General features: G+C 26.9%; 2 protein-coding genes and 2 pseudogenes across 2 annotated transcripts; 2 read left to right on the forward strand and 2 right to left on the reverse strand.

Annotated features, from left to right (window-relative positions):
- Window positions 1-3438: 3438 nt before the first annotated feature.
- On the forward strand, window positions 3439-4033 carry LOC122849475 (annotated as a pseudogene).
- Window positions 4034-7864: 3831 nt separating this feature from the next.
- Window positions 7865-13420, forward strand: LOC122849476 (ATP-dependent DNA helicase RRM3-like). Its single transcript, XM_044148178.1, has 6 exons — window positions 7865-8329; window positions 9638-9757; window positions 10054-10067; window positions 10381-10656; window positions 11805-12010; window positions 13314-13420. The coding sequence occupies exons 1-6, from the start codon at window positions 7865-7867 to the stop codon at window positions 13418-13420; spliced, it is 1188 nt and encodes a 395-aa protein (XP_044004113.1).
- A 475-nt stretch (window positions 13421-13895) lies between these two features.
- LOC122849477 lies at window positions 13896-15509 on the reverse strand. The gene has a single exon (XM_044148179.1). It carries the CDS (start codon window positions 15507-15509, stop codon window positions 13896-13898), a length of 1614 nt encoding a protein of 537 aa, XP_044004114.1.
- Window positions 15510-21219: 5710 nt separating this feature from the next.
- LOC122849478 lies at window positions 21220-24132 on the reverse strand (annotated as a pseudogene).
- Window positions 24133-25550: the final 1418 nt, after the last annotated feature.

Genomic DNA, 25550 nt, shown 5'->3' on the forward strand with positions numbered 1-25550 from the left:
AATTTTCAAAACTCCGGTGGGAGGACGCGTGAATTGAAATTATAATTTTTATTTATTATTTAATAATGAATTGTAATATAATAATTTATTATATTACAATTATTCATTATATTAAATTTATTTATAAAACTTTAACCTCAAACTTTCAAAAAACAGGATATAAATACAAAATAAATAAACCAAATTGATTCCTAGAATCGTTGAGTGCTACCATCTGCCATCTTAAAAAAAAAATCTAATGGTAAAATTGAAATGCTCTACAGTCACAAGTGCGCATGCGTACGACAAAAAAATGATGAAAAAAAAAAATAATGATTGTTTAAATCTTCATAAATTGTTTAAATAATTAACTTAAAAAATCTCATATTATAGTCAAAAAATTTGTTAGAAAATTTTCTACAAGCTGTTAAGCCAAATTAGCTCATTGAATGATTTCTTTGTGGTTCTTTTTATTTTATAAACTACTCACTCTGATATTTTTTATAAACAATGGCTAATTATAAAAAAACTAATCGTTGAAAAATTTCGAGTATGGCTCTGGTTGTCGATTTTTTGACGAGGAATCCATTAAAACTAAAATAAAAGCTCTTAGTCAATTTTTAAAAATGTTATGTCTGTTCCAAAAAAATGTCGTTTCAGTTTTTCTTGAATAAACAAACGAATTCGATTTTACAAAATATAAACTTTTTTTAATTATCTTTATTTCATCATTTACTGTTATCTGTGAAATTTTTGCATCCATGATTTTTTCTTAGTTTTCTTAATATTTCGCTTCGAAGATTTTGTTACATTTTTCTTTCGTCATTTGTAAACTCAATAATTACCCGAAAAATTTCAAATTTATCAGAGGTTCTAGAGCTCGTCGAGATCTTTAATTTAAGCCTAAAACGAATGATCTATCTTAATCATTACGGAAGCTATGAGCGGTAATCATAAAACATATAGTGAAAACAATACTATGGTGGGACGCTTCGCGTCTATCCCACCTCCGTAAAATTTGCGGGGGATGAGGTTACCTCTATTTGATGTATAATAAGGCTCGGTAGTTTATTTGCGCTTTCATTTTTTTTTTTTTTCGGTATTATTATATTTTTTCTCACACTTGACACGAGGCACTACCGTGCCTCTTGATTTTAAGTTTTTTTTAACTCGTTTTAGCCTCGTTTTAGTCTCGTTTCGATGTCGAATCAAGGCTAAAAAGCGGTTGGGCCGGGCTAGAATACATAAATACTTAAAAATCAATTTAATTTGTTATTCAATTGATTATAATCATTAGTTTTGTTATTCTTTATAATAAAAATATGATAAATCAGTAAGAGAATAATAATTTTAGGTTTTTTTATCTTTTTTTTTTTTAACTCGTTTTAGATTCGTTTCGGCGTCGAATAGCGTAACATTCCGACATAGAATGGAGCTCGCTGTCGACGTCGATCCAGATTTAAGCCTCGATCTTAGAGACTAATTTCTACCTGCGCGCACGTTAAATCATAAAACAAAATAACGAGCATTCAATTTAACTCAAATAATAAATAAGAATAAAAAAATGAAAATAAGAAATATTGAAGTTTTCAGCATTGAGCATAAGAGCTTCAGTGAATAATATGTTGTACACTGAGAAAAAATTCTTCTAACCATTTCAGAAGAAAACTTCTTACCAACAACTTGTTTGAAATAAAAAAAAATACTGTTTAATTTAAAGAAAATTCTTTTTTTATTGAGAAAAATAAATCTCTTGTTCAAAACAATATGTTGCGCTTATAGATCATTCAGATAGCTCCTTATTCCATGAAACCATTGGTTTGTGTCAAGAAGAAAACCTCTAAACATAAACCATATTAGTTCTTGACATGAACATTATTATAGCTTCTCGTTTTGAGCAACAATGTAGTTTTTAATAAGAAAAAAGTTCTAGAAAAAAGTAACAATACGTTTGAATCAATCACAGTCACTGTTATAAATAAGTAAATCAGTTACTTCTTTCGATAAATCACAATGAAGCAAACTAAGGAGAGGATACAATATCTATTTATTTTATTCCTAAACTAACCGGAAACAAATTTTCAAGTTGCCTACTGCAGGTAAATTACTTATTAATTGCTAAGGAATTGATGTATTTGAAGAAATTAATAGGTAATCTACGTTAATTACTTATAAAATTTTCCAGCAGTAATTTAATTTATTTAATAAATTGATAAATTCAACTGTATTGAAATTTCTCTAATAAAATATTACATAATTTTTATTATATAATTTCGGTAATTTGCTAAATTCATATTTATTATAAAATTAGAGGCTTGGTGACCGCATGGTCCAGTATTTGATCTTATTTTATTTCAATTCAATATACTAACCATGGTAGAAATGTTTCTCCGCCGTTACTCCGGCTTTCTCCGGCATTACCCCGTTTTTTTCCCATTTCCGGAGAAACTACTCGGGCATGAGGTTGGTGGCGGAGAAATTACTCCGGCATGAGGTTGATGGCGGAGAAAATATTACAATTGTTATTAATAAATACTATTTTTGAGCCGACAAACTAGAAGTATTTTTCATCGGTTGAACATTTTCATAATATGACAATCTATTCTTTTGTGTTCTTTTGGTTCATGGAGAACCACACATACAACCTCGCACATACACATGCTTTATAAAAAAAAAAAAAATTGTCAAGTTCGCTCACACATTTATAATCTAATGCATTTCTGATCACCGCTTGTTACATAGTTATCAGGGGTTTTTCTTCCTCGCCGAGTCGCCGGACGGCTGCCAGAAATACCACCTCTACTGCTCACCATTACTACTCATATACATGTGTGCGCCACTGTAGCATAGCAATTAGCAGTGGAGGTGGTATTTTTGGCGGTCGTCCGCCGTTGAAGAAAGCCCTATTAATCGGTGGAAGCAACGTAGATTGTTTTTATTCATTATCTTGTTAGAAGAAAAAAGTTGTAGTGTTGTGCCCTAGTATATAAGGCAATGGAAAATCATATCAATAAACAAATAAAATAATAAAAGAAGCCATATTGTGCCCAGGGCTAATATTAAAACACTCAGAATAAATGAATTCTGCTTGGATAAATTTGTGGTTCAGCAAAATGGCAGCAGCCGACTCATCAACGGACGACAGTCTTTATCTAATTGCAGTTCTGATCGATGACTTATAAAATGAAAATTTACAAGTAAGTACAATAATTATTATTTTTCAAATATTACCAAAGTTTTTTTATGGTTGAAAAACAAAAAACAACTCGATCTTAGTCAGCAAGTGTTTGTAACAATGAGGTTATAACTGGGGCGGTTTTTTTTTTATTAATTTCATCATATCAGTTGACTTACAATTTGTTTAAAATGTAAATATGATGAACATTTTATTTTATTACAATGAATGAATATATTTTTATTTTATAGCTGCGATTAAATTCAATCAAAAAACTTTCATTGATTGCCTTGGCACTTGGTGCTGAACATACTCGTTGTGAGTTGATACATTTTGTTCCATTGGTACAACGTTTGGCATCTGGTGATTGGTTTACGTCAAGAACATCGACATGTGGTTTAATAAGTGTATCTTATCCACATGTAAGTCCAGCAACAATAGCTGAATTAAGAAATCATTTTTGTAATTTATGTCAAGATGATACACCAATGGGGCGACGTTCAGCATCATCAAAATTGGGAGAATTTGCGAAAGTTGTTGAAATTAAGTATTTAAAATCTGATTCAATTCTAATGTTTGCTATACTTGCACGAGATAAACAAGATTCTGTTCGTTTATTAGCTGTTGATGCATGTGTTAGTATATTGCAACATTATTACAACGAGAAGATGTTAAACAACGTGTTATGCCAAAATTACGTCAATGTGCTGCTGATTTATCATGGCGTGTACGTTATATGATTGATGATAAATTTACAGATCTTGGAAAAGCAGTTAATTATAAACGTACCACATTCCGAAAATATAATTTTAGTTTTTCTGAGTCATTAAATGTGATGGTTAGTTTAAATAAATATATTTGATAAAATTGATGAACATATAATATTTCTACATTGTTTTTTAGTGATCTCATGCCAAATTAATTACTCCGGCATTGATGTCATGCCGGAGTAATTATTCTGGCATAAGATGAATGCTGAAGAAAATGCTTCGGCATAAAACTAGTGGCGGACTAATTTTTCCGACATGAATCTCATGCCGGAGTAATTACTCCGCCATCAATCTCATGGCGAAGTAATTTTTTCGCCGTCAATCTCATGCCGGAATAATTTCGTCGGCATGAAGTTAATGTCGGAAAAATGAATCCACCACTCGTTTTATGCTGGAGCTTTTTCTCCTTCACTGATCCAATGCCGAAATAATTTCTCCTTCACTGATCCCATGCCGGAATAATTTCTCCGGTACGAATCTTATGCCGGGATAATTCCTCTGCCATCAATCCCATGCCGGAATAATTCCTCCGCCCTCGATCCCATGCCGGAACAATTTCTCCGGCATCAATTTCATGCCAGAGTAATTTTTCCGCCATCAACTTCATGCCAGAATAATTTCTCCGCCATCAATTTCATGCCGGAGTAATTTTTCCGCCATCAACCTCATGCCGGAATAATTTCTCCACCATCAATTTCATGCCGGAGTAATTTCTCCGGAAATGGGCCAAAAACGGAGAAATGCCGGAGTAATATTTCCACCAGGGAAATATATTAAAACCGATATATCTGATTCAAATACAATAAATATAATCTATTAATTTAGTAAATCGATTAGTAGTATTCTATACGCAAATTTAAAGTCAGTGTCAACTGCATGGTCTGAGTTTGTGACGCTGTATTTAATACAACATAAAACGTATCTGACTACTTTTTATAATTGAAACACATCAAAATTGTAAAAAGAAGCTGAACGATCATTAATTATTTTATTTCGAATAAATAAAATAATTTAACTGACGTGCCAAGCCAGGTCCACACTCAAATACATTGTAAACTACTCAGCATAATTGTAAGTACCATTTCATTTTTATTTAAGTGTTTTTTTCGCGTCTTAGTTTGTGTAGTTATTAAGTAAAATTTGTCGTAAATTTCCCAGTGTTTGTCGCGTCATTATTGATTGATAACGGGTATGCTTCCCATACCAGTCGACTGTTTTTCAGGCATCGTATTTAAGGAGGTTATACAGTTATCTCTCTGTTATTTTGAAATATAATGAGAATGTTCTGAAATTAGTTTCAGGTTTTTTTCTTCAATAATATTTTATAAACATTAATATTCTTATCATTATTTTATTTTATATTTAATATATTGATCATTAATGATGATTACAAATTTTAAAAAAAATTTTTTATTCAATAATTTCCTTTGCATTTATCTAAAAGAAATTACTTCAATATTTTAAAATTAAAAATTGCAGAATTGTCAGAATTTAAATTGTTTATAATAAATTTTGTTTATAACAATATTGATCATTTAAAGAATTTTAATTGAAACTTATAAAAAAAAGTTTTGAGAAAAAAAAAAAAATTTTTTTTCGTTAAATTGTATATTTATAATTTCCAATTTTTTATTAAATAATTCAACTGAAGAAAAACTCTAAAAAAGTTACCTCTGAAAAAATTTTCACCCCTTTTCATTACCACCCTCAAACTTCTGACTCCCGAATTAGTTTGAGATTTTTTTCATAAGTTTTGTCATACCCTGGTGAAAAATATCTGGCAGATTCTGCAAGATTTGACAAAAAATGACATAATCTGTCAGATTCTGCCAGATTCTGCCAGCCAAATATTCAGCTTTCAACAGTCTGCCAGATTCTGTCAGATTCTTCCAGCCAAATACTCGACTTTCAACAGTCTGCCAGATTCTGCCAGATACTGTCAGCCACATACTCGACTTCCAACAGCCTGCCAGATTCTGTCAGCCACATATTTGACTTCAAACAGTCTGCCAGATTTTGTCAGATTCTGCCAGCCAAATACTCGAGTTTCAACCGTCTGCCAGGTTCTGTCAGATTCTGCCAGCCAAATATTCGGCTTCCAAAAGTCTGCTAGATTCTGTCAGATTCTGCCAGTTCAATTTATAAATATCGTATTTTTTTGATAAATTGATTTTTTTAAATTAATAATTTAAATTAGGAGGCATCAAGTCGTCATCGAATTATTAGTCTGTTATAATTCATTCTTTTATAGGTCATAAATCGATATTTTACGTTAGTTATTATTCAAAGATTCTCACATGTGCTCTCGCCAGAGTTAATTTACATATATAGGAACTGAGATTATGGTACTTATAAAAATTTAAAAAACATACTAAAGTTTAAAAAATCTGCAATGTTTCAAGATTGTAACCTTACCGTGATGTTTATAATAACTACAATAATTCGCACAAGATTTTTTTTTTTTTAGAATTTCCTGGTGAAAATAGTCTGGCAGATTCTTACAGATTCTCACATATTCTGGCAGATTATCACAGATTCTTACAGATTCTGGCAGATTCGTACAGATTTAGACCGGTTTTTGGAACAACTGCCAGATTCTGCCAGATTATTCTGTCAGATTCTGCCAGTTTTTATACCATGAGTCTAATTTCGCCAGCCTTCGACTTACAAGTCGAAATCTGGAAAAAATTTTGTCCATGCACTTAAGGTTGTTTGTAAATATTTGAGTTTCTACTCGATTTTTTTTTAATTAGGCTTATTTTTTAAATGAAATAATTATCTATCTTGACAATTTATTTCAATTTTTTTTGCCTCGGCTTTTTATAGATAATGAATGTCAAAGTTGACAACTTTTATACACGAGAATAGTGCGAAACAATTTTTTTTTTCTTAAACAGCATATAGTAGATTCGTTGTCTACTCGAAAACTTTTTTTTTTCTATCAAATTGTAGATAAGAAAAAAACGAATATAATTTGAAAAAATAAGTTATGTTTGCCACGGATTTTAAAAGTTATTCAAGTTTTAAAAAAAAAAATATTTGCTTTCTCGCGGCAAGTGATGCGCACAGACGTGACACACACAAGCATATAATGTAGCTGTGTACTGTACTTGCTTGCTAGCAGTAGTGTTAGTGTCTGTCTGTATATGCACGGACACACTTAAAAGCCGGTTTTCGAGACAGAAGCGCAACAAAATTTCGGGTACCCGGGCATGAGATATAGCGTTACGATATACGGGCCCCTCAAACTACAAATATTGGTTCGACGATGTCTTTTACAAACAACCTTAAGCTACAAATCAATTTAAATAAAAAGAAATAAATTTTATCTGTTCCAGAACAAATTTTTTAATAAAATAAACTATTGGAAAAAAAGTGTCTTTGTTGGACAAAACGCGGAAAAATATTCCCACCAGGGTACTTTAAATATACTATCAAAAGTTCATTAAAAAAGTATTTTAAAATAAATTCCAATGTGTCTTCAATTATCTGAATATTATTTACGAATTTTTGGACATAATATTTCATTTTTCAAATGCTTTTTTCTATATCAAAATTTATGACTTGACTATTCTCCCATTTGTGAGTCGGTTGTGTGTCATTTTGTGTACGATCAATGCACAAACCGACTGTCGTATTGGCGTCGCATTGTGTCATCGATTTTGCTAGGGCACTGAATAATTAAATGAAGATGAATCAAAAAATAATTTAAAATCTTATGAAGTAATAATATTTATTTTATTGTTTAGCACAATGTCAGGGGCTCGATTCTCAAACTCATTTTTCGTGACAACTCACCGGTGAGTTGTCACGAAAAATGAGTTTGAGAATCGAGCCCCAGATCAAGGTTGCACTGGTGAAATAGTGGATAGTCAATGAAGCAGTACGTTCCCATTCGAATATTTGTTTTTATGGTCCAACTGGTACCGGAAAAACAAAAATGCTAATGCGACTGTATGCAGAATTAAGTAAAGAAAAAAAAGTTATAATAACATCAACAACTGCACGAGGAGCTGTCCCAATTCAAGAAGAACTTGGAGAAGGAGCGACAATTGCCAGGCGTAGTGGTGTCGGTACTAGTAAAGTTGAACACATTGAGGCTGCCATGGAATATATCGCCAATGACATCCATGAAATAGATATTTTATTAATCGATGATTTTAGTTTGTTAAATGAATCTAGGTTTGAGAGTATCAATAACCGCTTTTGTCAAGAACGTTCTAAACACAAAAAACCATTCGGCGGAGTCCGATTAATTATGGCAGGAGATCCATACATGGTGTCACCAGATAAAGAACGAAGATTTTTTAAATCTTCCATCTGGGGTGAATGCGTTTTTGTCACTTATGAGTTAAGAAATCCTTTTCGTTATGATGCTAAAAGTCAGAACTGGTTCCCCGAGATCGTATGATTTTTTTATTCAATATGAAAAGTCAAGATAAGTTTTTTGTATTGATACGGGTATTTTATGTTATTATTTAAAATTAATAAAAATGAAATAAATATTCAAAAAAAACTCAATTGGTTTTACAAACTACCGTCATGGCACCAGTACTCGGACACCCCCTAGTAGTCGGACACTTGGCTGTTAATCAGTAATTATGCCGATAGTTTATATTTTCAAATTCAAACAATTTTTTAAAATATTTTTACGTCTCATATTCTTTAATTTAAACAGACGGTTTTTTTTTTATAAATAATAGAATAATATTTTTAAATAAATATTAAAGGTAGAATAAAATTATGTGACACTCAAACGCTTCAGAGGGCACTGTGAGTAGTCGTCGTCGAGTGATTGCTACTAATCAAACCATCAATTTATGCGTCTATCAAATATAATTAATTTTAGTGTTTGATATCAATTTCCGTAAAAATGTTTGAATTTTCCGATTAGATAAAAAAAAAATTTTATAAATATAAATAATAAAGTCCGACTACTGGGGGTCTTTAATTTTATCAAATTTTATCTGGGACCAGTATCCGGACACTAATAACAACTAGTAAAACTGACAACATTACCAAACATAACCTAAATTTGTTTGACGTTGATATTTTTTTGCCTGGCTAGAAACTGGTACCTAACGTGTGCAACAACTGGTTCTCATATATTTTAGATGTCCGGATACTGGAGAAATTGAAAATTTTTTAAATTGATTTAATTTTCATTGAATTTATAATCTATACGAGTTTTTTTTTTTTTCAAATGAAAGGTATTATTATGACGAATTTAAAAATAATAATGATTTTTTTTTTTTTGTTATAATATTTTTTATAGTTTACATAGTTTAAATTACGCCTCTACCGTCCGAGTACTGGTGCCATGATGGTATTTACTTATTACTTATTAAAAAACCCCTAAAAAAATATCCACATAGATAAAAAACTATTTACTAACGACTCATATTGCTCTGAAAAATTTACTTCAATTTTGTTTTTTTTTTTCAATTTGATAATGTTACGATTTTTCTACAAATATTTTTATTATACTATTGAGTCACAAATGAATAAATTGGTAGACGTCAATCGGCTGATACAGAACTCAGGCCCGAGCACCCCATGGTGGCATGAAACTTATTTAGATTATAGTGATCGTATACAACACAGACGAGTTTTTTTTGTAAGTCATTACTTTTATTTTTTACTAGTAATAAACATTAACAACTATTAATTAAATACAATTCGATAAAATTAATTTTTATTATTTTTTTTTTAGAATTTAAAAAGATTCACTAATCTTCACAGTTTGACTTTGAGGAAGTGCAGCCTAGATGCAATTCTTGAAGATATATCTGAAACAACAACACTTGTTAATCTTGATCTCCAAAATTCTCGGGTATATAAAAAGAATAATATACTATTTGATAAACTTGTAAATTTGGAACATGTCTCTATTGGGGATAGTATAGTTATTTTTAACTGTCATCAAAATTTACTCAATAGTATTTTAAATACATGCAAAAAATTAAAACATTTGGAGTTTAATGCTTGGAATTCGCCTGTAGCTCCAATTAACTGGAAAAACCTTGGGAACTTGCTACACATGAGTATTTATTCAAACAAAACTGATGATTTAGCAATGAATATTTTGAAGTATTGCTATAATTTGAAATTCTTGCAAATAACGTGTAGAGAAGTCAAGGAAGGTTTAGCTGAAAATGCACTGCAAAAATTGACAGAATTAAAAAATCTTGAATGTTTAATATTACCTAGGGGACTTAAACTCAGTGGTGAAACAATAATGACAATTTCAAATAATTGTAAAAAACTCTACCATTTAGAAATGACTAATTGTACGATAGATACTGTATTGACTTTCGATGAATTATCAAAGTTGCAACATCTTGAATATTTAAATTTATCTGATGCCAATGACATTTTTAGTAGCAGTATTATTGTTATTGCTCAAAAATGTAAAAATCTCAAATATTTAAATATAAATAATTGCAATTGCATTAGTGAAAGAGCACTCTTTACATTAACGACTTTAGAAAAATTAGAAACATTAAATGTTAGTGGTATTGATGGTGTAACAGATGAATTTATTGTCAGATTAAAACGATTTAAATCTTTGGACTTTCATCGTTGCAAAAATATCACAGCTAATGGTATTGTTCAACTCATGAAAAATTGTCCAGATCTTGAAGATCTTGATCTTCGATGGAGTCATATTACATTTCCTATGATTGTTGAAGCCAATCATGCTACCGGAAACCCTATCAATAACATTTCATCGTATACGTGTATAAAACTAAATAATTCCAATAAATTAAAAATATAGTTTGTAATTTTTAATGAATTATTATAATAATCAAATGTATTCAAAGATTTATTAAATAATTTAGTATATTTATTATTAAATTCAAGAATGTAAATTATAAATTTTTTTAAAAACTTATTTATAATGTATTTGATTAAATAAAAATAAAATAGAAAAATTATAATTTATCATAAAATAAAATCATTTATTTTTTTTATCAAATATATTAAAAATACCTTGATTATTTTTGTTTCTTATCTTGAACATTATCAATGATTTTCATTTGATTATCTAATTTTTCTTTTAAACATGTTTTTTCTTGCATATACCTGAAATCCCTAAAATTTCTATTCGAAATAAATTTATTTTGTTAATAAAACACATGTAGACACATAAAACACAGTTTAACTTTGAGGAATTGCCGATTGGATAAAGTTATTAAAACTATATCTCAAAAAAAAAACACTTGTTTATCTTGATCTTAAAGATTCTCGGGTTTTTAAAAAACAAAATATATTATTTGATAAACTTGTGAATTTGGAACATGTCTGTATTACAAATAGTTTAGTTATTTTTTACTCTCATCAGAATTTACTCAATTGTATTTTAAAAACATGCAAAAAATTGAGACATTTGGAGATGTTTAGTGTTTATATACAGCACCTGTAGCTTCAATTGAAAACTGGAAAAACCTTGGGAACTTGGTACACATGAGTATTCATTCAAAAATAACTGATGATTTAGCAATGAATATTTTGAAACATTGTCACAATTTGAGCTATTTGAAAATAACGTGTACAGATGCCAATGAAGGTTTAGCTGAAAGTGCTTCCAAAAATTGACAAAATTGAAAAATCTTGAATATTTAATATTACCTAGTGGACTTAAACTCAGTGGTGAAACAATAATGATAATTTCAAATAATTGTAAAAAACAAACATTTAGAAATGACTAATTGTACGATAAATCCTGAATGGATTCTTGATGAATTATCAAAGTTACAACATCTTGAATATTTAAATTTATCTGATGCCAATGACATTTTTAGTAACAGTATTATTGTTATTGCTCAAAAATGTAAAAATCTCAAATATTTAAATATAAATAATTGCAATTGCATTAGTGAAAGAGCACTCTTTCCTTTGACGATTTTAGAAAAATTAGAAACATTAAATGTTGGTGGTATTGCGGATGTAACAGATAAATTTATTGTCAGATTAAAAAGGTTTAAATATTTAGACTTTCATAGTTGTAAAAATATCACTGAGAATGGTATTGTTCAACTCATGAAAAATTGTCCAGATCTTGAAGATCTTAATCTTCAATCTTGTAATATTCAATTTTATATGATTGTTGAAGCCAACCGAGGTAGTGAAAACCCTATCAATAATATTATATCGTATTCCGAAATAATTAAATTTCAATAATTTTGCAAAATTTAAAATATAATTTGTAATAATTGATTAATTATTATTCAGTATAATTGTATTATTAAATTCAAGAATGTAAATGACTAATTTGTATAAAAACTATTTTCAATGTACTTGATTGAATAAAAATAAAATAAAAAAATTAACTAAATAGCTTCAAGCATTTCTAGCTGTATTTATTTTTTAAAAAACAATATAAAAAAAATTTTTAGTAACGAATTCGTTCTATTGAAAATTGAAAATTTTCAAAACTCCGGCGAAAGCCCGTGTGGTTTATCTCGATTATTCCAAATTCATTGCAGTTTAATTTTTTTTACAATTTTAAATTATATGATTGAATTCTTTTTTTTTTTTTTTTTTACGCATGCGTGCATCCCTTTTTTGTCAAAAAACAGTGTTAAAATTTAAATTATTAGTTGTTTATACTTTCAATAACTTTTGAACAAATAAACATAAAAAAAATTTGTAAAGCCCAAAAAATTCCTGATTAAATTTCTGAGAGCCACACTCTTTTCTAAAAAATCGTTAAAAGCAATCCTTCATGTCTATTTTTTTATTAGAACATACCAGACACTACTTATTATTATAAACAACTGTTGATAACTAATTAACGCGAGCTCGGAGCGTTTTTTATCAAGACAGTGTGGCTCTCGGTATTTAAAAGCCCAACAATTTGAGACCAAATGGAAGTACATAAGTTAATTTTTGAAGAAGTTATGCGAGGTATAAAAAAACGTAAATGTTGTTTTTTTGTTAATTAACAAATTTCTAACAATAGCAAAAAAAAACTACCTCTTAATTATATAGATTTTGCAATTTTAAATGTCTAGGCAAAAAATCGCATCCACGATTTGTTTTTAGCTTTCTTAATATTTTGATTTTAAAATTTTTGCAAAAACATTTTTTGTTGATAACTAATTTATTAACAATGAGAATATTTTTTTTTTCTATTCTCGGTTGTAGTATTTCTTCTAGGCTTTAATTTGATTCTAATACGAACATCCTATCTATATTATTTCAGAAGATATGAACATTTTTCTAAATTCATATAGTGAAAACAATACTAGTAGGCTTCCGCCTACGTAAAATAAAATAAATTAACAATGACCATGAAGAAAAATGATTGAAAAAAAAAAATACTAATAATTATATATAATTGTTCATTCTTAAATTGAAAATAAAACTACTTGTTTTCTTTACAGTTGAAAATAAAGATACTTGTAAATTAAAATATCAATATTGTCATCGACTACCAAATGACATTTTATCAAAAATAAGTATAGATAAACGCAAACTTGCTTGCACGTAAAAATTTCGACGTCGAAATTTCTGCAATAGTTACTGATCTATACAAGAGAAACATCAACATTATAAAAAATAAATTGAAACATACTATAAAATTTTATTTAAATAATCAATTTTTATTAGAGTCATATGATATTTAAATTTTACAAAACAAACAATTTTTTTCTTGTCATAAAATATGTTTACAATCTTATATTTGGACTGGACTTAAAATTCATTATATGGATTGATCTAAAAACATTTTTTTTCATATACAAAAATGGTATTTTTTAGTTTTTTTAATTTGAAAATTAGTTAAAATCAAATATAGTGATAAATTTAAAGTATAAATTTGAATATTAATATTGTCATTAACAACAAAATGACATTTTATATAAAGACAAATTTGCTTGCATGGTGAAAATTCAAAAATAATTATATCTACCATTATTTAAGGTGAACGTAAAATCTGTGTGCATATACTCAAGTATATAATAACACTACGTGATGTCTCTTTGTTTTATTCGAAAAATTATAATTTCAAATATTAAAGTTATTAAACCAATAGTACAACCAACACCAAGTATTAAAAAACCTGGAATAAGATCTTGCAGATCGATGTATATGTTATCTTCAACATCTTCAAAAGAATGTTTTTTTGTTGCAAGATTAAAAAAATGTGAGATAATTCCACTTTTCAAAAGTCTTTGTATAATAATATCAATGTCATTTAGATATGGTAAATTGCGCCATACTGGAAAACCAAGTGGAAAAGTTGTCAAAGCTTCTGGTAAAATATGTAAAACACGTGAATCGAAATTTGGATTGACTGTTGAAGAATTTGTTATTACTAACAATGCAATTGTGCTATTTTTACCACTAATTAAATCTTGAACTTTTTTTTCATAATCAATACGTTCAAATACAATAAATTTTTTGAAAATTTTATCAATAAGTCCACTTGAAGTTGAACTACTGTTGATAGTTCTATTTCCAACGAAAAACAATTTTGCAAGTTTTGAACCACCAAGTGGTATTCCTGAATCTAATAAATCATTTATTGTATCAATTTCTTCTTCAGGATCTTCTAATAATCGTCCTGGTAATGATGCTAAATAAAATTGTGTTAATATAAAACCAAATATTATCCAAGATATAAACATTGTTCTGTAATAAAATCCAATTGGTTGTCTATTCCATCCAACACCAAGAATAATAGCAAATATTTCTAAAAATGATATTTTATAAAATAATGTAAATCTGATAATTATTGCAAATAAAAAAACAACAATTATTGCAAACCAAACCGTCATTTCAAGAGGTGAAATTAATGCCATGAATGATGTAACTTCAGGTTGGACTGGTACAAGCCAAACAATTTGAACAACTTCATAAGCAATTGTGTAATCAATATCATCTTTTGGTTGCCAAACCATACCACCAATAATAAGATCATAAGATCTATTGCTGTGTAATGAATTAGCTATTTTCTGAGTTTTCATGACATTTTTACTTCCTTCCATTTCTGATAAATTAATTGTAAAATTAAGATGATTTGCGATAACTTGTAATATTGCTAAATCAACACCATTATATTCAAAACTATTATTTTTTTCAACAGCATGCATATACGGTTCATTAATCAAATAGCCAATATTTACAGAACAATTATTCATTTTCATTGGTTCAAATAAAGTACCATTCATTATCCATTTTTTATTATGACATTTACCAACAATCACTGGGTCCATTGGTTCACGTAATATATTTGGTTTAAATTTTTTACTCTCCATTGCTAGATAATGATCGTTAACAAAACCAATTATAACAACATTTGCTATTTTTTTAATCCACAGCAATTGAATTAAGATATTAGATTCTTCAATGAATAATTCCTCATTTCCAAAATTATCAATTAATAATACTGTAAATTTACATCCAAGACCACAAACTTCATTAATATTTACCGTTAAATTATCAAGATCATTATGGTTTCTTAATAAAATAAAAATATTCAATCTTGTTTCTTTCATATGATTTTTCACTTTGTAATTTTCAGTTAAAACATATGTTGAACGACTTTTTTGTAATTCTTTCAAGTAGATATGTGACATTTCAATGTGTTTATTAAAAATAACTGTGATCCTCGTTGGCTGTTGCGTCAGGTAAGACGTGACAAAATCGTCAAGACAAGCAATCGCTGGTATTAAATTTTCATATTCAATTACTTTACTTCTTGTGGATAAATTAAAAAGTCTATAATTATTTACTTCATTATTTTCTGAATTGAATACTATACAAGAGATTAATTTATTTGATGACACAATGAAAAATAACAATACCATGTTGATGAAAATCATGTTGTCGACTGTGACTTGTGTTGAATACATCCATCAGACATGTTAAAGTAATGTTATATTAATACGATTTACCAGAAAAATAGAAAACGAATAAAAGAGATTGAAAGGTGATAAGAGGATAATTTATATTTTTATTGATATATCCAATATCTAGTATTTTATTTAAAAGCAATGTTATCAATTTCATGTGAAACATCGTGTTATAGTTGTGTAGTTGTGTTAATTTAAATACAATGTAGTTACAAAAAGTAATTGATACCATCAATAAAAAATAAATTATTGTGCGATAAAGTTTTATATTTTTTCGATTGTCAAGTTAGATTTTTGAAACTGCGTGTCTTGCGATAAGTTCAAGGCCTGTGCATTATACTGATAGCGTCAAAAAAAAATAGAAAATAGGGAAAAATATAAAAATAGAAAAATTCCGTTCAAAAATTTTATAAAATATTTTAATTTATAGTAAATTTCTGTTCATGAATTGATTTTATTGGGATATAAATTTTTTTTTCAGTTTGATTTATTATAATTTGTAATTTAAAACATGATGATAATTACTGATTGATTTATATTTAATTACATCTTTTGAATTATTTATTTATTGTTTATTGTTATTATTATTATTAGGGTTGATGTATTTCAACAAGGAAAACCGCACATGGTATTGAGTATACTCCAAAAAATATTTTGAAAAAAATCGTGTACGGTTTATAACTATGTTTTATTAATTTCATATTTTACCGCGGTGAATGACAGTGAATCCAATTAATCAGTACACTATTTTAATTGCTACTTTAAATAATACAAAAGATAAGTAAAATGTTTATTAAAAAAATTTGTAATTCAATTCTAAAATAGTAACATGTATGATCTAATATTTTTTAAGCTAAACAATGTATACCAATTTGCGTTTTTTTTTTTGTTAAATTTTAATAGTGTATATACCTATATTTTTTTTTTTCTTTCTATTTAAACAACAATGCGAAGTCACGTGTAATAATGTCCTTTGAATAACATTATTGAAATTAATAATAGGACCGGATACATGACTCGATAAAAATGTCGTATATTTTAATTGGCAATTAGCCTTGAACTTCTTCAGATTATTCTTCATATCATCATCATAATTTTGTATTTAATAAAAATAAAATAAAATAAAATAAATATGAATTTTTTATTTAATTAACAAATAAAATTCTAATCAAGATTTATTATTTATTTTTAAATTTAATAAATAATTAATAATTAATAGACAAATTTTATACCTCGTATTATATTTTTAATTTAAAGAATATGTGTTGACTTACTTTGAAATGATTACCAGGTGCATCTTCAATTAATTGACGTGCAATATCTTTAGCACAGTTTTTATGTTCCCTTGGTATATTACTGTCACATTCCCAATCACGATTATTAACATGTGCATAAAGTGCAGCTGGTGTTGAGTTATTCTAGTTGTCGTAACAAAACCTTAAAAAAAAATAATTGCTATTTATTTAAATGTATAAAATGTAGTTTAACAAAAAGCATATACTAATTTAACAAGAGTCATTTAAAAATTTTCATTTGATATATTTAAATTGCGTGAAAACAATATGGACAAAAAGGTTTACCTCGATATAAATGAAGGTCATTTTTTGACCTCAACAATAAAAAGTATATTTTTACAACAGCTAACAAGGTTCACTCATGCACTGATTCTTTATTGACTACTTAACAGTGTCGTGAGTTGACTGGAACTTGGATAATACATATTTACCTTTTTTTCAATTTAAATACATTATCATTTTTTTTTTTTTTTTTTTCGACCTCAAATCAAGAATATAAATATCCACGCTTCATTTCATCTGTATAGATTTTTTATTTTTAATAATTTTTTTTTTTGTTATCTAAGAAAATAGGTAATAATGTCGAGTGATAATAAAAAAAAAATAGATAAATTATTCCATTTCATTATCGTGAATTTGTTGAATTATCTGCTCAATTAAATTGACATATTTTTAATTTGATTTGATAAAAAATTAATTTATAAAATTCACAAAATGATAATGTATTTTTTTTAAATAAATTTAAATATTTCTATTGTTGTTATTTTTTTTTTAAATGATAAAAAAAATTTATCACAATGTAATAAAAATAAAAAAATAACTTATGTAATATTTTAAGTATTTTTTAATATTACCTGTATCCATTCCAGTTGCCTGTGCCCAATCAGCAACGGTCGTTAATTTTCTTTCTTCAATAGTACTTTTGTCACATGTATCTAATACAGCTTTTCCATCTAATCCTATGACCTTGTATCGATTTTTGACACCGGAAAATATTGCTGTAGATGTTGCTGCACTATCTGGCACTTGTTTATCTACATTATATGTCTAATAAAAAGCCAAAAAAATAATTATTAAAATATTTTTTCTATTTATAATCAATTAATATACATGAAATATTTTATAAATTAATTTAAAGATCAATAATATACCTTGGAAAATCCAGTGTTTGGAAATTTTTCAAAAACAAGTTTTTATTCTTCACCACTGTATCCTTTTCTTTGACCAGTAAATATTCTTCCTGATGTTATTGATGCCACTCCCATACCATCACCAATAAATACAATAACATTTTTAGCACGTTTTTCAATATTTTTCATTGAAAGAACTCTATCATAATTTACTTTTTTTTTTTTATTCTTTTTTTTAAATGATTAAATTACCTTCATAGTCAACTGATCCTTGACGAAGGGCAACAGAATTGTGGATACTTGCGATGATACAGAATATTAAAAAAATTAAACTATTCATTTTTCTGCAATAAACTAGTTTTTAAATTGATTAATTACTTTTTTTTTTTTTTCTCTATCTGTATCATTGTTAACAAAAAATTAAAAAAATATATTTTTGTATTTTAGTAGTTAATAATTATCATTTATCATATTGTATTTTTGATTTTTTTTTTAAAATAAATTTGTCATAAATTTGTCTTTAAAATTGTGTCAATTAATTTTTTTTATTTAATCATAAAATTAAACTCAATAACGATAAAAAAAAAATTGCATTTATAATTGCAAATAATAATTACGTGTAGCTAAACTTTCATTTTTCAAGTCAATTATAAAAAAAAAAAATAATTATTTTTTTATTTTCTTAAACTCAATGTATGTTTATTTAAAAAATAAATTAATATTTTTTTCAAAATCAAACATAAATAATTGCATATATGACACAAAAAAAAAAAAAAAAAGATACTTAATTTTTTTGGTAAATAAAAGATAAGATTATAATGATAAATTAAAATTTATTAAAAAGGTTTATTAATAAATTTTCCTTTTTGAATTTACTCGTATTTATGAGTTGTAATCTGAATGACCTGATGACCAACTTACATTAAATGCAATGAAGACCAGGTCAGCAGCAAGTGATGATGATCCAGTGAAAAGGGCTCCCCAAGTATCGTTAACTTCCTGTCACACAAGCCTCGTGAATAGTATTATTATTTAAATAAAAAAATGATTATTTAAATATATTTTATTTTTTTAATTATCAACATCATTGAAATATGTATTTAAATAATAGATAAATAATTGATATACACAATTTAATTTTAATTAGATTATATTTTTAGTTTCACTTATTAAAAATTCAAAACAGGAGGAGTCAGCAAAAAAATCAATTTATATATTAAAAATAAAATAATAAATTTATAGTTTTTTTTTTGTCTGTAAAACAAGATTTTTTAATAGTCGAATTGATTTTTTTTTAATGGAATTTTTAGGAAAACTGGTTGAATAGTAAAAAGAAATTAAAAAATCAAGTATGTATTATAAATTTAAACAATTTTAATTTTATTTAACACAAAAAAAATAAATAATATTAATTATCCTAGGCTCCAAACATTCTGATAAACATAAAAGTTCTTCAAGTTATTTAAATACAAGTGATTCATCAATATCAACATCACAAACAATTTAATTTTTTAATATCATTAACATTACATCAAATTTTCTGGTTTTTAAACTCATTTTTAATTTTTCAAAAAATTTTTAAATTTAAATTTTTTAAAATATTGGATACTTAAATGCTTGAAGTTAATCAGAACGCCTTATTGTAATTGTTTCAATTTTTTTTTTTAAGATGCATCAATATCTAATATATTATTAATAATTAAACCATTTGATATATTAATTATTAATTTACGACGACTAACATTTATTTTAAAAAATTGAATTGGCACATTACAATATGTGTTAATCCATATGTTTCACCATCAACATCAAATTACCATGCACAACAACAACAACAAATTGATTATTTAAATAATAAAAAAAAATTACCATCATTAGCATCAAATTTATTATCAAAATCAAAATCACCTGGTTCACCTCTTTTAGCTGGTAAATCAATGGGTATTGTATCTTCAACAACTGGAAAACGTAGAAGAGATGATTCAAATGATTGTAATTTATCATCAAAATAATCATCTTCATCTTCATCATTCGTATTATTTATTAAACTTTTATTTTTTTCATCTACATTATCAATTGATTCATTGTATTGATCTATAAATCTAACTTTTTTTTCTGAATCTTTGATTACACTTTGATTGACAGTATTAATTGGTGATGTGACATCTTTTGATTCTGATATTAAAACTCCATTAAATGGATCTGTTAAATCCATATCACTTTCACTTGTTCCATCAGATTTATTTGCCAATGGCAATACACTTTCACGAGAATCAGTCAAATCCATATCACTTGTTTCATCTAATTCTTCCATTGATGATAATTTTCTTTCAGTTTTATATTTAGATGAATACTTGGAATCATCATCACGTATTAATATTGATTTTAATGATGTTTCATCATTTATTTTTAATTTATTTGATGTATCAATTGATTCAGATTTTGTATCATCAATAATTGATAGTGATGTTACCTGTATAATTAATTTATTATTTGTGTTTGTGTCAAATGACGCTGGTGATGATGATGATGATGATGATGTTGTTGGTGAATCATTTTTTTTAACAACTGGTGTTTGCATTGGTGTACTTGTTTGTCTTGAAAATTGTGGTGCTGATGTCAAATTTTTTTTGATTATTATCAAATAATTGTGATTTAAATTTAATCAAATGACAAAAAATAACGTGCCAAAACAATTAACATCAATATTTAGATGTTTTTTTATATATATATTTCAAATAGCATACCTCACAACAGAAAACTTGATTATAAATAAGACAGCCTAAATGTTTTTTCCTTAACCATGTGGCCATGTGGTTTTTTTTTTTTTTTTTTTTTGTCTAATTTATCAAAACTGTTTGTTGACAAACTCACCAATGTTTTTGTACTGTTGTATGATGACCTTGCTTATTTTCAAATAAAACTAGAAATATATCAACCTAATCTTAAATATTAAAATATGTAACTAGACAATTTAAATAGTTTTTTTTTTTTTTTTTTTTGATATTTTTAATATAATAGTTTCTTTAACAAAGTTTCAAGCTCAAATTCACGTGTTTGTTTTGTAATATCATCAATTTTATTTGTTAATTTATGAATTTTTTTATTTTGTTGTTGGATTATGGTTTTTTGATTTTTTATTTTATCAGTATAATCAGTGACATTTAGCTTTGTTTGTTCTAATAATTCATTAAAATTAACTGATTTTTCATTTAGGCTATTTAATTGTTCTTCAGCTTTTTGTAATTTTTCTTGTCCAGTTTTAATTGAATTTTCTAAATCTTTTATTTCAAGATTCAATGTTTCAGAATCTTGTTCATGCTTTCGCCATGCTTCACGTGATTTTTCAGATTTTTTTTGACATAATTTAAGTTGATTTTCAACATCTTTTAATTGTTTTTCACGTATATTTGTTGGATCCTTCAATTGTTCTTCAATTTGACTAGCTTTTTTATTACTTTCAATAGCAAGTAATTTTGCTGCTGCCATTTGTTCAGTTAATTTATGATATGATGTTTGTTCAAGTCTTTGGCGTAATAAATTAACTTCATGTGTACGTAAACCAAGTTGTTGTTTCAACCCAGCATAATTATCAGCAATATTATTTAAATTTTTAATTTTATCATTAATTTATTGTAGTTGCTTTTCTTTAATTTTAAGCTCTTCAATCATTGAATTATAATCATCCATTTTTAATAATATTGATCTTGTTTTTGATGGTGCACCACCAGATAATGTACCAGATGGATCACAACTATCACCCTCAAGTGTAACACATTTTTTCATTATTTTATCATTGAATGCAATTTTTTTAGCAACATTCATATCTTTACAAACAAATACCTTCCAAATATCCATGACATTGCTGGTTTTAAATATGGTGGATAATCAATGAGTGATAATGCTGATTGTACATTATCGTTACCAACTAATTTTTCAGCATATTGAATTGTTCTTTCATCAATTGATGAACCAGATATTTTATTAAGTGGTATCATTGTAACACGTTGTTGTAATTGTCCATTTTGTAATAATGCTTTTGATGTTTTTTCAGTATCAACAATAACATTATACAAACGATTACCAGCAGCAACATCAAGTGCATATGCTGTTTTTTTATCTTTTAAACGTAACAATGTACATACAAGACCCTTCACTGAATCTCTATTAAAATTAGGACTTGGATTGATAATTAAATCTCAATTGTGGATAACGTGATGTAAATTGATCAATATTTTCTTTTAAATTATCAATTTCATTTATTAAATTACGTTTTTCATCTTTTAAAATTTCTAAACTACCATCTTCGTAATTTAACTTCTTTAATTCATTTGTCAATGTTTTTAATTGTTTTTCTTTCAATTCAAGATCTTTATTGTCACGTTGATAATCAGTATCATTTGTTTTAGTTTCTTTTTGTTTTAATGATAATTGTTCTTTTGAAAATTTTAATCCCATTTCACATTGTTTAACTTCAGTATCAGCTGTTGTTGCATTACGTTTTGCATTCATTAATTGTTGTTCAAGTGTTGCATTTTCACCAGTATCTGTTTCTAATAAACCAGCAGTTATTTTTTGTAAACGTTCTTGTGCTGCTATAACAGATGCAGCATCTTCATCATTTTTTTTTCTTAGTTTTTCAAATAAACCACCAACATTATTTAATTCATTTTTTTTATCATCATATGCAGTTTTATCATCTGTTAAATTTTTTTTTAATTGTATTATATTTTTTTCTTCTGCTTTTATATTTTCCATATTTGAATTTGATTCAGCAACAAGTTTACTATGATTTTTTTCTAATTCTTTTAATTTACGTTCAAGTTCATCAAGTACATCACCTTTTTCTTTATCAAGTAATTTTGATAAATCACTTATTTTAACTTCAATTAATTAAATTTCTTCTTGTCCATCAGTTATTGATTTTTTTTTTGAATCAACATTATCAGATGCAAGTTTAACTGAATTTTTAGCATCTTCACTTGATTGTAAAGCTGTTACATAACGATATGCAACAACAATTTTACGACAATGTTCAAGTTTACGTTCAACACGTTGAAATTCAACAAATTGTGCTCTTTCTTCTTTGAGTTTAACTAATTTTGGTCCAATTTCTTCATTTAATATTGCTTCAATTTCTTTTAAACGATTATTTTTTTTTGCTATTGTTTTCATTGCTTCATCTTTTTTTTCTTGATACAAACGTGTACTAGCAGCTTCTTCAATCATTGATAATATTTCAAGTGGTTTCATATTGAGTACTTTTGTTATACGTCCTTGCATTGTTAAGAAATGAGGATTATTAACATTCAATTGAACTGAACAAAACATATCATGTACACGTTTATTTGGTACATTTGTACCATTAATCAAGTATTTATTTTTTCCATCAATAACAATTTGACGTGTTACTGTTATTTCGTCGTAATGTTCATAACCAATTGGTGATCCATCTTTGTTGGAATTGTCAAATGTAATGCTGACTGTTGCTTTTTTTATGCCAGCATGACCTGATTTGTAAACGAGCTCTTGAAGAGACGTTGCACGTGCCTGAAATATTATTAATTAATTATTATTTATTAGATCAACAACAACAACAACAATAATATCATCAATATTCATATCAAATATTAATCTTTTGGTTATTTTTATTCTCATGCTTTAAGTGATGTTATAACCACAATTTATTTTTCCATTATCATAATAATTGATCTATCATTTAATAAATATATATTTTTATAATTATTTACCTGACCAAGGGTTGTAATACCAAGTACAAAACATATTGCATCAAGTACATTTGATTTTCCACTACCATTTAAACCAGTTATTGCATTAAACTCTTTAGATATCAAAACAATTTATTTCAATTCGTTTACCATAGGATTTAAATCCATCCAAAACCATTGACTTTACATACATGATTGCATCATTTGTTTAAATTATAATCAATAAATTTTATAACAATTTAATTTTTTGTTTACAATTATTCATCTCAATCACTCTCTTAGAGAGGGAACAGCAGAAAAAGCCGCGTTTTTTAACGGCGAATTGAGATTTCAGTTGAGTTTAGGTCTCAATCGAAAAGTTTTCCACTTTATCGCCGTATAAAAAATGGCCGTTCAATTTAGTACATGTAAAAAAAATATAGCGCTACCCAGATAACCACAACTGGTAGGATTATATGCTACCGGTAATTTACTGGTAGCTTACCAGTAAATACTACTGGTAGATAACTGGTAGCTCCTACCAGTAATTTCCAACCAGTATATTACTGGAATTCTACTGGTAGATACTACCAGTAGGAACTACCAGTAATCTACCAGTAAAATTCAAGTAAAAAATTACTGGTATCAACTACCAGTAGTCTACTGGTAGATTACTGGTAAATCATTTTGATAAACCCGAAAGCCTCAGCATCAGAGTATTTGCGGTAATAAATATCACCCTTAATTGTAATAATATTATTGAATAAATTAATATTTTACGGCATACAGCTAAAGTATAAATGCAGCTAAAAAAATTTATTTTTTTTAAAACAAAAATGTCCCAGAAGAAGATGTAGCTGAGGTATTAATGTTGCTTAAAACATAATTTTTCTAGCCACATTGATTCCTGAGCTACATTTTTTCCTTAGCTACTGCTTGTCCTATATATAAATTCATTTATTTAATAAATAAAGTACATGTAATTTAATTTTTAAAGGATAAATATGTCTAAGAAAAAGATGTAGCTAAGGAAAAAATGTAGCTAAGGAATTGAAGTTGCTTTAAACATAATTTTTCTGGCCACATTAATTTCTTAGCTATATCTTTTCCTTAGCTACATCTTTTCCTTGGGATTTTTATTTTCGAAAAATGAAATATATTTTTTAGTCATCACAAAAATAAAAATCGCAAGAACAAGCAGTAGCTAACGAAAAGATGTAGCTAAAAAATTAAGGTTGCCAAAAAATTATGTTTTAGGCCAAATTAATTGCTTAAAAGATAATTTCTTGGCAACCTTAATTCCTTAGCTACATCTTTTCCTTAGCTACTGCTTTTCCTTGGACATTTTTTATTTATTTTATAAATAAAATACATGTAAATTTATTTTTTGAAAATACAAATGTCCAAGGAAAAGCAGTAGCTAAGGAAAAGCAGTAGCTAAGGAAAAGATGTAGCTAAGGAATTAATGTGACTAATGAATTATTTCCTTGAAATATAATTCTATGTAACATTAATTCCTTAGTCACATAATTCATAGCTACATCTTTTCCTTAGCTACTGCTTTTCCTTGGACATTTTTTATTTATTTTATAAATAAAATACATGTAAATTTATTTTTTAAAAATACAAATG

The sequence above is a fragment of the Aphidius gifuensis genome, linkage group LG2 (genome assembly GCF_014905175.1).
Source record: "Aphidius gifuensis isolate YNYX2018 linkage group LG2, ASM1490517v1, whole genome shotgun sequence".
NCBI classification, from domain to species: domain Eukaryota; kingdom Metazoa; phylum Arthropoda; class Insecta; order Hymenoptera; family Braconidae; genus Aphidius; species Aphidius gifuensis.